The 16,093-nt window shown below is 38.2% G+C and overlaps 1 protein-coding gene across 3 annotated transcripts in view; it reads left to right on the top strand.

Annotated features, from left to right (window-relative positions):
- Window positions 1-16,093, top strand: part of mlxip (MLX interacting protein) — a 75,466-nt gene that overhangs the window by 19,579 nt on the left and 39,794 nt on the right. For all 3 annotated transcript variants that reach the window (XM_052031752.1, XM_052031751.1, XM_052031753.1), the window contains exons 2-7: window positions 7,802-7,908; window positions 9,365-9,450; window positions 9,782-9,868; window positions 10,067-10,108; window positions 11,817-12,039; window positions 14,032-14,121. In XM_052031752.1, coding sequence (XP_051887712.1) covers window positions 7,802-7,908; window positions 9,365-9,450; window positions 9,782-9,868; window positions 10,067-10,108; window positions 11,817-12,039; window positions 14,032-14,121 — 635 coding nt within the window. The remainder of the gene's footprint in view (window positions 1-7,801; window positions 7,909-9,364; window positions 9,451-9,781; window positions 9,869-10,066; window positions 10,109-11,816; window positions 12,040-14,031; window positions 14,122-16,093) is intronic.

Genomic DNA, 16,093 nt, shown 5'->3' with positions numbered 1-16,093 from the left:
ATTCCAGAGATCTGGGCATAGGAGCTAGGCCAGCACTTGAGCAATACTAGGGAGTAGTGCACTGTCTGAAGTACTATCTCCCAAAGGGTACATTATCTGAGGACACACAAATCCGTTTAATAGGCTTTGATAAATATACATGAAGATGACTTACTGAAAAATAAGATGACTATTTTAAAAGAAAATAAGCTATAAAAATGAACAATTTGCTTTAACAATATATGTAATTTACCAAAAATAGTATTTTTTTATTGAATTTGTTCATTTTTTAGAAAAGTGTGATTGATGCTGAATGCTTGTATAATATTAATTCTGTCTTCTGATCTTTAACAATACAAAACCTTGCCTTGAAGTTGGTTACATTTTGAAGTTGTTTTAATGTTGGCCATGGAAGGCTGTACAACATACAATATGGTTCAATAAGGCAAGCATTTTGGACAATGCTTTTGTAGTAATTCAACCTGAATAAGTCCTTACATGAGCAAAGTCTTCATTTTGCACAAAACATGGACTCATTATCAAGGCAGAATTTACTACAAACCTATACATGATAATTGCATACTGATTTTCTCTACCATCATTGATATGCAAAATAATTGAATAGTTGAATTGCACAGATTACACTGGTCTGTTTAGCCAATACTACTAAATGTACAGTGTAGTCAATAGTATTCATGGATTTTATGGATTAAATCCATTAATTGTACTACACTTAACTGGACTGAAAACATAAATGCAAGGGTGACCTGGTAATTATGTGATTTATGGCCAACTCATGATTTGGCTTAGAAGGCCAACAAAGGGAGCATAACAAAAAGTTTCTATGCACCTTTCATTTATGCAAGCTTATTAATGCTGTGTAGAGTATGTTATTCAGAATGGTATTATTGTGTAAAGACAATTACTGTGGGGCCCTGCCCATTTCTACTTTTAAAGAAGGGGAAAGCATTGTAATTGCTGATCTCTTCAGCATTTACCTATTTCTGATTATAATTGACAACCTGGAGCAGAAAAAAACAGATACGTGACTTAAGCTACATGGACAAAGATTATTTTCCATAGAGTATCAAAATAATATGTTATAAAACATTGTTGGAAGAACTCTGGAGACAAAGGCTCTGTATTCATTCTCAAATAAGACATAAATTCTGTGATCCATCTCTCATAAGGCCAGGTCAGTTGCAGTGAAAGTGACGACAGCCCACATTTCTATGGTACTTATTCCTGCAGTTTAAAAACTAGAGTTTTTTTTAAATCATCACTCAAGGGGCAGTCAGGTTTCAAATTCAACTGATAACATGCCATCTTGTGCATATTGTCAAACATTAAGTTTGTGGCATTTGCACAGCAAAGAAATAGTTCCATAAGCTTCTGCAAGAAATTTATCACTGAGTTCCTGTGCTAATCGTCTGCAATACACAGCTGAGCATTGATTTCTGCATGTAAACTCAGCTTTGGAGAAGCACTAATAATTGACACATGCAGACAATAAGTTATATGTCACTTTTTAAAAATTTTTATTACTATAAAATGGATTTAGGTTGGTTTCAGAGGTCTAGCCGACTCGCCTCCTCGTGGTATACCAGAATTTGTCTTGTATCTGTATATAGTGTCATATAGTATCCATGAAGTCCCTGATTCTCCATTTTCCTTACAATGCCATAGATGGATCAATGAATTGAAAAGGAGCTGAAAAGAACAAATATCTTTGTTCTGTCAAACTTGCTGTTCCATCTTGGGCCCACTTTTTTTTAATCCTCGCCTTCAGAATCTTCAGACATGCTCAAATTTGTATCCACTTCTTTTCAAAAACTGTCCTTTATCAAAACAAGTCTTCATACGTATATAAAATGTAGTTGTTGTGTCATTTCTGATTCACGCTAAAGAGAGAAAATTTACATTTGTTTTGTGTCTTTTATGACTTCAGGACCTCCCAGAGAGCTGCACAGCCAATGAAGTATTCTTTTCATGTGTAATCACTATTATACTATAGGAAATGTTGTAGCCAAATTGTGATTAGGAATATTACAAGTGGATACCTGTATGTGATCACTATGTCTTTTGCCTGTTACAAAGCAACTTGGTAGCGTTTGTAACAGGCATGTTCCTCCCACATGGTGCCCATTTGCTCAGTACTTAATCAGCAATGACTCAGTTGTACAAACTGTAAATGCACATAAATTTAGAAGGATCAGAAGGGGTGAATAGTAATTGAACATTAACAAGGTTTTATTTGTCAGAGTAGCCCTTTGTTACACATGCAGCTTGCTTCTGTTTATTTGAAATGAATGGAGGGAACTTAGAAATTAATCAAAAGTCATGTATAGATTGTGTAAAATATGGGTATGGTTACTTTTGAAACTCTGTTATTCTTGTAAACAACTACAGGGAGATAAAAGCCTGTACTGTATGTTGAGGCATGCTTTTGGAAAGAATTGAAAATATCAGGTAAACCCCTAGCTGCCTGAGCAACCACCTGTCTTTTTTATGTCTGATGTAGATTAAGCCTCAGTTAATTTTCAGCAATTATATTCATTGACTCCATAAGAAATAGTAGTGGGAATTTTTTAATTTTTCTTGTAGATGACATTGGGCCTTGTAGCCATCACAGCAGCTGGAGTGGAAGCAACTGTTGTGTTGGTGGGACTCATGGCTACAGCATTGATTCTTTGTTTTTTCACTTTGCCTGCAGGCTGGTATTCAAAACAATGTATTTTGCCGTAGTGAATACTGTTCCAATTTGATATATTAAAAAATGCCCTCCTCTATTATGTCAGCAGTGACACAATTGGTAATATGCTCATCTGAGCCATAAGATTGTGGGTTTGAGTCACAGTCTTGACACTTAAGTACAAAAACCTACCCTGAATATATAGAATGAAGTATTTAAAAATATCCCTTACAAATTAAAATCAAGTAACGATGAGACAATAAAACAAACATCAGAGAGTTTGAATGGAGTCCAAGAGCTAAAAAGGACCAAAGGATAAATGAGCTTAAATAGGACCCAGAGGGAAACTCTAGATCTTACTTGGCACTATTTGAATATGTTGCAAATTACATATTTGTGATGGCAATGTTTATGGGGGTATCTAAATGTTCAAAACCTATCACACCATTGTAAACTATTACTATCTTAACCTGTTTACTGTTTGAATTTAATTGTTTTTCTTTTTGGGTGAGCACTCTGTTTATATGGCAGTGTTGAACTTGTCTAAATTGAGCCTAACTATGAAGTTTAGAATTTCCTGTTTCTTCCCACAGGGAGTACAAAACAACTAATACTGGTAGAAGTATTACCAGATTCTCAGTTCGTACTGAAACTTGGTATTTTTTTCAGCTTAGTGTGATTAAGCAATATTAAACACCATTAACAAACCACTTGTTATAAAATGTTATTGTTGCTCCTAGCTATGTTTTGTATCTATTCAATAAAACTGTTTCCTTGCAAATGAGATTTCTTATGCCTCATTTAATGTATTAATCAGTGTTTTGAGGAAGCATTCTTGCACGTAAATTACGGTATTTGGTTATGAATACCTTCTATTCTTTGAAATGTACAGGGGAATATGTTTTGACAGCACTTTTTTAATTTAAACTTTTTCTCACTGATCTTGAAGGGTTGATGACATAAAGTGGCCGTGAGCAATTGACGGAACCAGTGTTTCTAGTATAACCAATTGTGTAATGTTTTGGGCTTGCAGCTTGTGAAATTGAAAATAAACTTACATTAATCCAGTTGCTTTAATGTCAAAAGAAGCTGAGGAATTAAGTTTTGTTTTTAAAATCTAGAAATGTGAATGACTTATGCATATCATTTTTGCCACATCCATTTATTGATAACTTCATTTTTTTCATATCATAAAGTATAGAATTAGGCCCTTCAGCCCACCATGTCCATGCTGACAATCGAGTACCCAGCCTAGCCTGGTTTTAAAAGACAATTACTTATTTTCCTTTCTCTGGATTTCATGATCTTGATGCCATCATGTATATAACTTGTATTGGATCATTGAAAACAAGGTATTCTTTGGTGTAAACAAGTGTTTGCAATAATCTGTACAATAGTAGGTGCTAATATGTTGGTCTGCAATAGTCCCAAAAGCTATCCATGATTGTCTGGACTGTAATTTGATGCTAAACTTGGAAAATCTCAATTAATCATGCAAAAATTAGGGAACAAAAGGGAAGCATATTTGGAATTAATTTACTAATCCCAATTTAAGTTATTTTGTCAAGCTATTATAATCTTTAGGTTCTGAAGCAGAAATAGATTCCAAGTTTAAATTAGGCTTTGATTTACAAAATATCCCATTCAGATGGATGTAAATTGACTTTCTTAGGAGCAGTTTTGAGAATATTCACATAATTAGTTCATTAAATGCTTCTCCAGTAACAATTGTTGCTTTACCATACCTCAACATTTAATTATTTAAGTTATTCCGTGATGAGGCAAAAGTTTATGCCTGATACGAGAGGCTTCTGGAGTGCATCCACTTGATACTTAATATATCTGTCTTGTTTAACAAAGCTCTGCTTGATCTTGTATGTATTAGTCTGATTGTCTTATCAAAAAAAGTGTTCAGTTCTTCAACTCTGCATTTAATTTATTTTCCACATCAGTCAACCAGAGTAATTCTCTATACCTTCTATATCCACTGAAGGACCTATTGTATTCCATTTGAAAAGAACTTTTGCAATCTACTTGTGTAGTGGCTTGTGACAGTGAATTCCACAATCTATATGCTCTCCTTGTATGAACATTTTTCCCACTTTATCTTTAATAACCCTGTTTGTCAGGGTTTTTTTTTCCTTCTGGTGGCCTGGGGTAGTAATTCCAGTTGATGATCATAACATCTGCTCTGTTCCTCCAATATTGCTGATGCCCAGTATTCCCACTATTGTTACACAGCTTTCTAGCACATAAATAGTAAGCATTAATTAGGGAAGCAAAATGTGTTCATGGATGAAAATCACTTGTAGACTTTGCTTTATATCTTACCACTTTACACACAATAAAAGTGTGCATAGCAGGCCCTGTGACTGATTAGCCCTTTTATACATATTGATCAAAAATGCAATTATTCACATCTGGATTCCCAGTCAGTCACACGTGGCTAGTGTCTGACGAATTGGATAGCACTGAGCAATGTGGCAGTTTTAAACAAAAACTTAAGATTGCGTTCAGTCCTGATGAAGGGTCTCGACCCAAGACGTCGACTGTTTATTTCTCCCCATAGATGCTGCCTGGTCTGCTGAGTTTCTCCAGCATTCTGTGTGTGTTGCTATAGGTTGGCATTTGTTCTGGTCCAACTACTTAAGTGGTCTTAATCACTCTGACTGTTCATACATCTTTTATTTATTGCCTGATCACTTGGTGTCATCAGCAAATTTTAACATTTTATTAAATATTGCCCTGCATATTTAATTGTACAAGTAGCAGCAGCTGCAGTTCTTTGTGGTTCTCTGACCACAGATGAATCCCATTCTATTTGTCATCATTATCTGCTTTTTGCTGTATCTAATGTACTGTTCTCTTAACTAATTTCTCTATTAATTCCTTAATTCAATTCAGTCAGAATTGGAATTTTATCTCCCAGTAATCTGATCACTTCATCACTAAGCCACCAAGTCAAGCTATCCCTGTGTCTCCATAGTGTTGCATAGGACTGTCTCACATGAAGAGGTACAGAGTACCACTAGCATTTGCAGATCTGCCCTCTGTCAGATTATGTAGACCATTCCTGTGACAGATTTTTTTAACAAAATAAACTTTATTCATAATAAAAGAAACTATATACAATAATAAACAGTTCAAACCTTTACATTTGTGTACAATTCCATTCTTAGTGTTACTTCTTATATATAAAAAACACAGCACCGATGCCACACGTGTGGCTCCTTGGGGTGATACCCCAATCCCATATTTACAATATTTGAGGGGCTTCCTCGCCTGACCCTGCCCCTCCCTCTCCTGTGGCAGAAGAACCCTAAACTGTTGTCCTTCCCCACTGAGCCCTTGCGTTGGCTGCGCCCAGCTTCAGTGTGTCCCTCCGCACGTACTTCTGCAGCCTGGAATGTGCCTTCGGCAGCATTCCCCTATGGACATCTCACAGTGCTGAGAGACCAACAATATTCGGGCAGACAAAAGGACGCCTTTCACTGAGTTGATGACCTTCCAGCAGCAGTTGATGTCCGTCTCTGTGTGTGTCCCCGGGAACAGCCCGTAGATCAGAGGATCCTCTGTTACGCAGCTGCTGGGGATGAAACGTGACAAGGACCCCTGCATCTTTCGCCACACCCTCCTTGCAAACCCACAGCCCGCAAAGAGGTGGGCGACCATCTCATCCCCAGCACAGTCCTCCCGGGGGCAGCACGCGCTGGGGGTGATGCCCCAACCATGCAGGAAGGATCTGACTGGGAGGGCCCCTCTCACCGCCAGCCAAGCAAGGTCTTGGTGCTTGATGGTGAGTTCTGGCGATGAGGCATTCTGCCAGATGGTCTGGACAGTCTGCTCCGGGAACCACCCCACAGTGTCCATCGAGTCCTTCTCCTGCAGTGTCTGCAGGATGTTCCATGCTGACCACTTCCTGATGGTATTGGTCCGGAAGAACTTTTCCATGAAGGACAGGTAGTGCAGTAACGTCCACCTGACTGGGGCATTGTGTGGCAATGGGTCCAGGCCCATCCTTCGCAACAGCCGGGACAGGTAGAACCTTGGTACGTAGTGACACTTGGTGCCCACGTACTTGGGTTCCTGATGTCCTCAGTCTGCTCAAGAGACCAGATTTCCTGTCCTCTAATTCTTCTGCATCTTGACTGTATCACCTGGCTGATTGAGTGAAAATGACCAAATCCATGATTAGTTGGATTCTGGGTCTCAAGAGGGTATGTGCCTTGCATTACACTGCTGTCAATATTGTCCAATTGTGATTGATGTTCTCCTCAAATATAAAACTACATTCAGAACAATGCATGAAAAGGGATGCACACAGCAGGCCTATTGCCAAGAGTTGTTTGTATTGAAATAGTTTTCCAATGAAGAAGCAGCAGGTGAAGTTGCCTGGACATTCAAGAAATTCTAGGGCAGTATTGTCACTAGCATTTAAATAAGAATAGGGCAGACCTACAGAGCCCTTGGGCTGGGTTCATTTAAAATGTGAAATATGGGCTGTTCAGAATAAATTGCAGATTTCATACTTACAAATTTATTTCATGCTTGGCAATACAACACATGCTGTTATTTTTGCTTAAAGAGTATTAAAAACTCGATGCACTTTGAGCTCAGGGAGATTCTGGGAGATTCTCCCAGAAGATTTTTCTACCAGGTCTCCTGAATTTCTGTGTGTGCTGAATAAAGACCCTTTACATCTACAATTCCAGTCTCTGTGTGGCTCATTCAAAGTCACAACACTTCCCACCCTGGTGTACATGCTTTTCTAAATTAAGAAAAAACTTGTGACACAGTGTTTAATCTTGATTCATTGTTATGTTAGGAAGTAAAGAGTGAACCTTGCTTTGCATTGTCTTGACCATTCAGTCAGACTCCCCTCCTTGCCTGTTTGCATTCTTTGCTTAGTCTGATAGTTTATTTTTAAATAGGTCCTTTGATTTGTATTGCTTGGTGGAATCTGTAATTTCTCCAAATTATTACGTCTCTGTTCATTGCACTTCTGGTGGTGGTTAGTTGACCCTTGTTGTGCAGAAAATTGTCTTTGTTAATGCATTTCTTTGATCTCTAATCTTAGAGCTATTTAATGTGTGGAAGTAATATATTGACACTCAGTACATTTCTTTTTAGTGGAAAATTGGTTTCCCCTAAATGGAAAAATTTTAAAGGACTGAAACTTCTATGGAGAGACAAGATTCGACTAAACAATGCTATCTGGAGGGCATGGTATATGCAATGTAAGTAAATTATCTTTGTCTCTTTTTCTTTCCTTGATAGAAAAATAGTTATTGATGAACTACAGTTGTGATGTTTAGTTTGTTAGTTAATTCCCTCTCCTGATTTACCAGTTAATCAAGGGTGTCCTAACTCACTTGTTGAGTAAGGTCTCTCACCGATCCAGATTCTGACTAGAAATTTGAGGTTAAAATTATGTTTATTGCTTACTAAGTTGATAGTTATTAAATGTTTTTCTGTTGAAAACATTAGCTGTAACCAACAATAGATTAATTCAACATTTGAAGAATTGGAATACTGTGAACCTTGAAGGCTTTTTTAAATTTATTTAAATGATTTGTGCTCCCCAATACATCTGCTGTTTTAATGATCCTTAACCTAGCATCAAAAATGTAACTAGCAGTTATTAATTGTTAATATAGTATATTTGGAAATAATCTGATATTAAAGATTATTTCATTATGAACCTAGAATAATCAGCAGTGCATATGAAGAGAGAACTAGGTATCCCCAGCTTTTCATGTCACCTAATGACAAGCTCTATGGGTCATTTACTTTTCAATACCCATGCATCTCCATGCTCCACTTCCTAGCACAATTGGATAAAATATAAATTTATTCAGTGAAGAAGACGGTCAGATGATTTGCTGCTGTGCCTCTGCAACTGAAGAGCAGAAGTGGCTTAAGCTGACTGTTATTCATTTTCCCTGTCCAATGTTATTTCCTCCTCCAGCTGGCATGGCTTGTATTGAATGTTTTCAAATTGTACTTCTGCCTGTATCATCCAGCAGAGCACATTGTTTTCAATCCTGACATTCCAAAACTACTTGCTCCTTGGCCAACTAACCATTTTCTCTTCTCTGAAATTTGTGACTTAAATTGGAAATGTATTCCAAAACACAAGCATTGAGTTTTCATCCATGAAGTCATGAGATTACTGGTTTTAAAACTAGTATCCTCAGACCCTTGGAGAACATGGAAAATTGTACATCAATACCCATAGAAAACATAAATGTTTCAGCTGCAATCGCTAGCTTTTTTGCATGAAATTCTAACAGATTGCTAATAGCATAACATCACAAAGCATCTTATCCCTAATATAATTTATACAATGTAATTTTATCCATTTGTATGGTTCATTTTCTCATTCTTACCTTCTCTATTGAAAGCATTGATTTCTTGGTACCACTTGTGTCCTAATAGTTATTGATGCTTTGACAATGTAAATAGCTATATGACTGCTGTGTTGATGATACTTGAGCCTTGTACTGTTCTCAATGAAACCCATATGCACACATCTGACAAAAGTTATTGAATAGAGTTCAGGAGTACACTGGCCACTTTCTCTTCCTTAATTGACTTTGGTGGATGTGAGAAAGAATGTTCTTCTTTTGTGTATTTGGCAATACTGTAAAACATTTCTTCTTTGCTTACATACAAGATTTTATTTTCTCTTAGATGTCGAAAAACGAGAGAACCCAGTTTGTCATTTTGTTACCCCATTAGATGGCACTATTGAGTTTGATGAACCTCGAAGACCTGAAGTAAGTGGTGTGAAACTCCACGTAACCTTGCTAATGCAGACATTTATAGTTTAATAGGAAGACCCAATATAAACATTCAATCTTCTGGTATCCAATTTGGTTTTTTTGTGCTTGTATACTTTATCAGATATTTTTTTCATGTTACCTACTTCAGCATGAATTCCACTCACCCCTGTGATTAAGGGGAAATATTTTATGTTGCTAAGTTTTCATTTTCTAATAAGCAGATAGACATTTGTTTTTATGGATATTATCATACTGTTTTTGCTTAGATGTAATTAGGTGCTGTATAAGATTGTGTGATTTGAAATGAATTCCTTTGTTTTCCTAGGCAGCTACTGAAGGAAAATTTTGGAAGAGGAGAATTGAGATTGTAATAAGGGAGTATCACAAATGGCGCACATACTTCAAGAAAAGGGTATGCTATTTTAATTCTGATGTTTTAATATTGGATGTTTCTGCATTTTGTCCTGAAAATGTGTTTGAATTCTTACGACACATTTAAAGTAGCACAACTGTTGTTGTCTGATTAGAGTGATAAGGTCTTGAGCCTTCTGCAGAGAGCATTTTGCAGTGCCCTCTCATAGTTCTCATATTTTTTCCCCTCTTTTTCTAGTTACAAAAGCACAAAGATGAGGACCTTTCAAGTCTGATTAAAGTAAGTAATGATCACGTCTTTTTGAGGCTGCTCGTAGAATAAATATGCATTATGAAACTTAACATTTTGCCTTGGTGTTATAGCGTGTCTCTTTGGATCCTGAAATCAGAATAGTTACAGCATGGAAGGACACCAGTTAGCAAAAATAGTCTATACCAGTTCTGTACGATCCAACTAGGCACCCCTCACTCCCTCCCCGCATAACCCTGCAGATTCTTACCTCTCTGACACTTACCGAATGCTCCCTTTTGACTGCTGCAATTGATCTACCTCCAAGATTTTCCTGGCAGTGCATTCATTGTCACTATTAGTTCTTTTGCCAATCTATGGCCCCTAGTTCTTGGACCCCTATGCCAATGTGGAAAGTTTCACTCTACCTGTACCCATCATGATTCAGGCCAATGACCTTTCATCAAAGTAATCATATTTCTCATTTTGCCTTCCTTTTCGTCTCTCACTCGCCCTCCCAAAAATGCCCTTGGGTTTGCCATGTTAAAAGTGTTAATCAAATGATTAAAGGATTGTTACCATTTTTGAAAACAGTGCCATCTGTTGGATTTTAAATTGAATTTCATTTTAAGAAAACTCTTTAAGTTGTTACTTCTTTAGTCTCTTAAACTTTATTTATACAGCACAGTAACAGGCCCTTCTGGCCCAACGTGCCCGCGCCGCCCAATTACACCTATGTTAACCTACTAACCCGTACGTCTTTGGAATGTGGGAGGAAACCGGAGCACCCGGAGGAAACCCATGCAGTCACGGGGAGAACATACAAACTCTTTACAGACAGCGGCGGGAATTAAGCCCCGATCGCTGTCGCTGTAATAGCGTTACGCTAACTGCTACGCTACCGTGTATGGGACATCATTGATGACTTCTACTAAATGTAACTCTCAGCATTTCAAGGGCACATTAATTGGAGAAAGCATTGGCTCATGCCTATTTTGCTTTGTTAATCCACCTGGTGTATCTCACTGACATTGCTGGTGTTTCTGAAGTAGTTGTGGAGACAGCCTACCTGAGCAATCTTTTCTAAAATTGAACAAATTTATTTTGCATTGCTTTACTGAATAGTACGCCACTGGCAAAATAGGCCCTTCACTTTTGGCCCGGGCAACTCCTGACTTGGATAAGTTTAAAAAATTATTTGGAATACTTTCTGAAACCTCATTCTACACTTTATAGCTGCCATTTTGTTTTTCTCAGTTTATGATTTACCTTTTCCTGAATCTTCCTTGGTCCTCTTCTTTAGTTCAAAGCCCTATCTACTGCCATAGGTATTGGATTCCTAGGAAACTGGTCCCAGCCTGATTTAAATAAAGCCTACCCTAACGGAACAGCTTCATCTTTCGACAGTACTGATTCAGTACTCCATTAATCAACATCCCTGCTTCCCACTTCACTCTTCCTGCCACATATTTAATTTTCTAATCTGTTTGTGTGTGACTTTTGTAGTCATTTTAACATTATTACTTGTGTTGTTTTATATTTTTTTGGTTCCTTCATGGAACCACAAAAGCTTCTCTGCTGCAAGGGGCGACCAAACTCTGATTCACATTTAGCAGGGTAGTATTTATCCCATTGCCTATAGTATATCTAACTGTTTTAAAATGGTCCTACTAAATCATTACATAGTTGGTAAACCTGTTTATATTTCAGTAACACTAATAAGTAGTCTTTTTCTATCCCACTCTGTAATAATGTGCAGCTTTCTGGATTTGATGATGGATGCCCAGAAACCTGCTGTATTTCATTTCAAGATGACGACTTGGCATTGTGGCGTGCAAAAAGAAAAGGAAGTGATACACCAGTTCCTATGGAGGAAGACCAACTCTTGGATATGGACATGTTAATGTCTGAATTCTCTGACACGCTTTTTTCAACTTTGTCTTCGCACCATCCTGTTGCGTGGCCCAACCCAAGAGAGATTGGTTAGTGACGTTTCATGAAACAGTCATAAATTTTTTTCTGAAGAATTTATTAAAAGTTTTGATGCATCTGCTTAACCGTCACTATGCGCAAAATGTTGATGACAACGTGCTTAGAATATTGTGTGCTGTTCTGGTCGCCCAACTACAGGAAGGATGTCATTAAGTTGGAAGGGACGCAGAAAAAATTCGCAAGGATGTGACTGGGATTGGAGGGCTTGAGTTATAAGGAGAGACTGGATAGGCAGGCTTTTTTCCCTGGAGCAAAGGAGGCTGAGGAGTGACCTAACAAAGGTTTGTAAAATCATGAGGGCATAGATAGGGTAGATAGTCATAGTCAATTTCCTAGGGTAAGGGAGTCTAAAACTAGAGGGCCTAGGTTTAAGGTGAGAGGGGAAAGATTTAAAGGGGGCCTGAGCAGCAAGTTTTTCTCACTGAGGGTGGTGGTTTATGGAACAAACTGCCAGAGTAAATGATAGAGCCAGATACAATTACCTTTAAAAGACATTTGGACAGGTACATGGATAGGAAGGGTTTAGAGGGGTATGGGCTAAATGCAGGCAAATTGGACGAGCTCAGTTAGGCAATTTGGTATGGATGAGTTGGGCTGAAAGGCCTGTTTCCATGCTGTATAACTCTGTAGTGACCACAATTGCGTGAAAAGCTTGTTGATTTCTAATCTTTGGGAAGATTTTTGTTTTAAATTAATTGTCTTGGTTACTTATTTTTCCATACTTAAAGTAAGGTTTCATTAAAGGAAATGGGGAGTTATTTTAAATGCCGATGTGATATACCACCTGCAATCAGAACATTCTATATGTTTCACATGGTTGTCTCTTGGTTTCATGTATGTGTGAATGGGTTTTAGGAGTATGGGAAAATGTGCCCTTTTTTTTGGCACATTTGGAGAGTGTTGGCACAAGTTGGTGGATTAGCAGGATCAGGTTCCTTTTCGGTGCTTGCCAGCAGTGTCAGTAGGCAGACAGTAGGCCAAGTACAGGCTTCTATTTTCAATGTTTGGGGGAATAGCGCAGGGGAGTGCAAGTAAAGAGAGTATGCAGACAGAGGTTATTATCTCCCAGTATTGACATCTTGCAAGAAGTTTGAAGGAATCTGAACTTTGAAGGAATCTTGCATAACCTTTACCGGAAGAAAATAATTACTGTTCTTGGGATCTCCTCGATGAGATTGTACAGATTTAAAAATGTTGGGAAAGCAAGTTCTTCATATAAGGTATTCAGTTGGAAAATGATGGCAGTCAGCAAAAGTTGATCCCAGAAATTGGTCAGTACTTGCACATTAGTCAGATCGTGACAGACTAGTGAACATTTTTTATGAGGGACCAGTGTTGAGAAACTCACTAGCACATGAAGTCCAAAGTGTCGTGTGTTATAAAATGCACCTTACATGAGGGAAGGCTTGAGTATGGAAATCTGGTTAGCTAAGGTCAGGCATCAGATGCTGTAAGTATGGGGCAAGAATTGCAACAACAGTTGGCTACTGGGGACCATTGATGAGGTTTGGATGGTCAGTGGGGTGAGTTGGAATGGATGCTGATTGGAGGGTGGGATTGGCAAAGGAAAGAGAAAGAACAAGGCAACTTAAGGATGCCTGCCCAAGCTGGGAATCAGCACTTGACTGGGACCTGATCAGGCAGGCCCCCTTTAAGCAATGATGAAGCAGTTGTGCAGGGCACTGTGGTGGTCTGGGAATGGTGTGAGCCTTGTATTCCTCAGTGAAGATTATGGAACCGGTGTCCAACTGTGCATTCTATATCACTGGATGCCACACTTTTTCAGTGTCCAAGTCCTTCATGTGTTAGCATGTCAAACGTATGGAGGATCTGGAAAAAATATCAGCGAGCTTACAATCCATGCAGTTATACTTGAGAGAAGTTGAATGCATTGTCACTCAAAAATGTGATATCACAAAGTTCAACTTCTGGGGACTATGATTTAACTGCTATATTTTGAAACACTCTCTTTGCTTCAACAGCACATGCAGGAAATGCAGATATGATTCAGCCTGGATTGATCCCTCTTCAGCCCAATCTAGATTTTATGGACACATTTGAACCTTTCCAAGGTAAGACTTATACAAGTACTTTGAGTTTAAAAAGTAGTTGCTTAGGTACAGTATAAAGCAGGTGAGAACTTGCTTGTTCCACAAAAATAGCATGAAATATGTGTTCAAAATAAACATAATGAAAATATGTGTCAAAGGAATACCTTGTCATTTGTGTTATGTCTTGATGCTCATATTCAAACTCTTGCCTAGTAATCTCCATACAAATAGCATCTTTAATGTTTTTCAAGGTACTTAATGGGAGTGTTATGAAACAAGAAGACTGGATTTAATATACTAAAGCTTTATGTACATTAGCTTTTGTCCAGAACTGTTCATTGATATTTCAGTTTTGTAAGATCTGTATTTTTTTTCCCCACAACAAACAAAATTAATTTTTATCCTTCTTCCTTGGCTTTCTATCCAGAACTTATGGAGCAACCAGACAGTACTTACCCAGCCAATGTTTTCTTGCATTTTTAACTCTTTTATTAGCTTTCAACAATGTTCTTTATGTGAAAATGTGGCTGCATAAGATGCCATTTTGTGTTGAGAAAGGTTCCTTTTCTCTTTCCTTCTCAGTGAAGGTATTTGCCTAGAAATTACATTGCATAAAAATGATAAAAACAGTGCTACATAGTTAAAAAAAGATAGACTTAATTCAATAGAGCAATAATGTGCCTGTTTCTAAGCACATAGTACCTGGCAAGAAATAAGACCCCTAACTTTTTTATAACATTTTTATCACAGCTAGAAACTTATTTCCAATGTAAATGTTCCCAAATGACATCAACAATAGTACAGTACCAGAATTCATCTCCCACATGATTTTCAATCTCTTCTGAAAAATTACAGTTGTTTATTTGTTTACAAATACTGATTGATGTGAAACAACATAACTTAAAATATCCAGTCACACTCATACAGCATTCATTGCCAGATTGCTATGCTCAACTCTATGCATACTTCACATATTGCTCACATTTAAAATTGGGCTACACCTAAAATTGACCTTCACTGGGGATTTGTTTCCACCTATCACCAGAAGTAAACATCTCACAGTTTCATGGCTACGTGGGAGAGATTAGCACCCAAAAACTTTTTTGCTCAGTAGCTAGGCTTCTGAGGAGCAATATCTATGCAGGCTAAGCTTCAGCTGAAATCTATGATTTCCTGTGACCTTGTATACAGCCTTGCGCATGTGCTTTGCCCATAGAGGTCATAGACTTGTACAGCATAGAAACAGGTCCTGTGGCCCACTACATCGATGTTGGTCATCATACCTATCTATACTAATCCCACTTGCCTGCATTAATTCCATATCCCTCTCTGCCCAGCTTATTCAAGTACATGTCCAGATGCCTCTTAAACGTTATTATATTCTTGCCTCCACCACTTCCTCTGACAGCTCATTCGAGATAACTTCTACACTTTGTGAGAAAAATTTACCCCTCAGAGCCCATTTATACCTTCTCCCTCTCACCTTAAACCTATGCATCTAGTTTTGAACACCCCTGCCATGGGAAACAGACATTAGCTATCTACCCTATCTATGCCTCTGATAATTTTATATATCTCCACAATGTCACTTCTCAGTAACGTTTGCTCCTGGAAAACCAGACCTAGCCTATCCAACCTCTCCTGCTAACTTAAGCCCTCCTTTCCAGACAACGTCCTGGTGAGTCTTTTCTGCACCTTCTCCAATCTGAAAAATAACCCTCCACCACTACCCTCTGCCTCCTACCACCGAGCCTGTTTTGTAGCCAGTTTGCTAACTTATCCTGGATCCCATTTGTTCTAACCTTACAGACCAGCCTCCCATGCGGGATCTTGTCAGAGGCCTTGCTAAAGTCCATGCAGACAGCATCGACCACCCTGCTCTCGTCAATCATCTTAGTCACCCCTTCAAAAAGCTTGATCAAATTTGTGAGATACAATTTCCCATACGCACGGGCATGCTCTCCTTTAATCAGCCCCTGCTTTTCCAAATGCA

This window comes from Pristis pectinata, chromosome 17 (genome assembly GCF_009764475.1).
Source record: "Pristis pectinata isolate sPriPec2 chromosome 17, sPriPec2.1.pri, whole genome shotgun sequence".
NCBI lineage: Eukaryota > Metazoa > Chordata > Chondrichthyes > Rhinopristiformes > Pristidae > Pristis > Pristis pectinata.
This window is presented reverse-complemented; position numbering and strand designations above follow the sequence as displayed.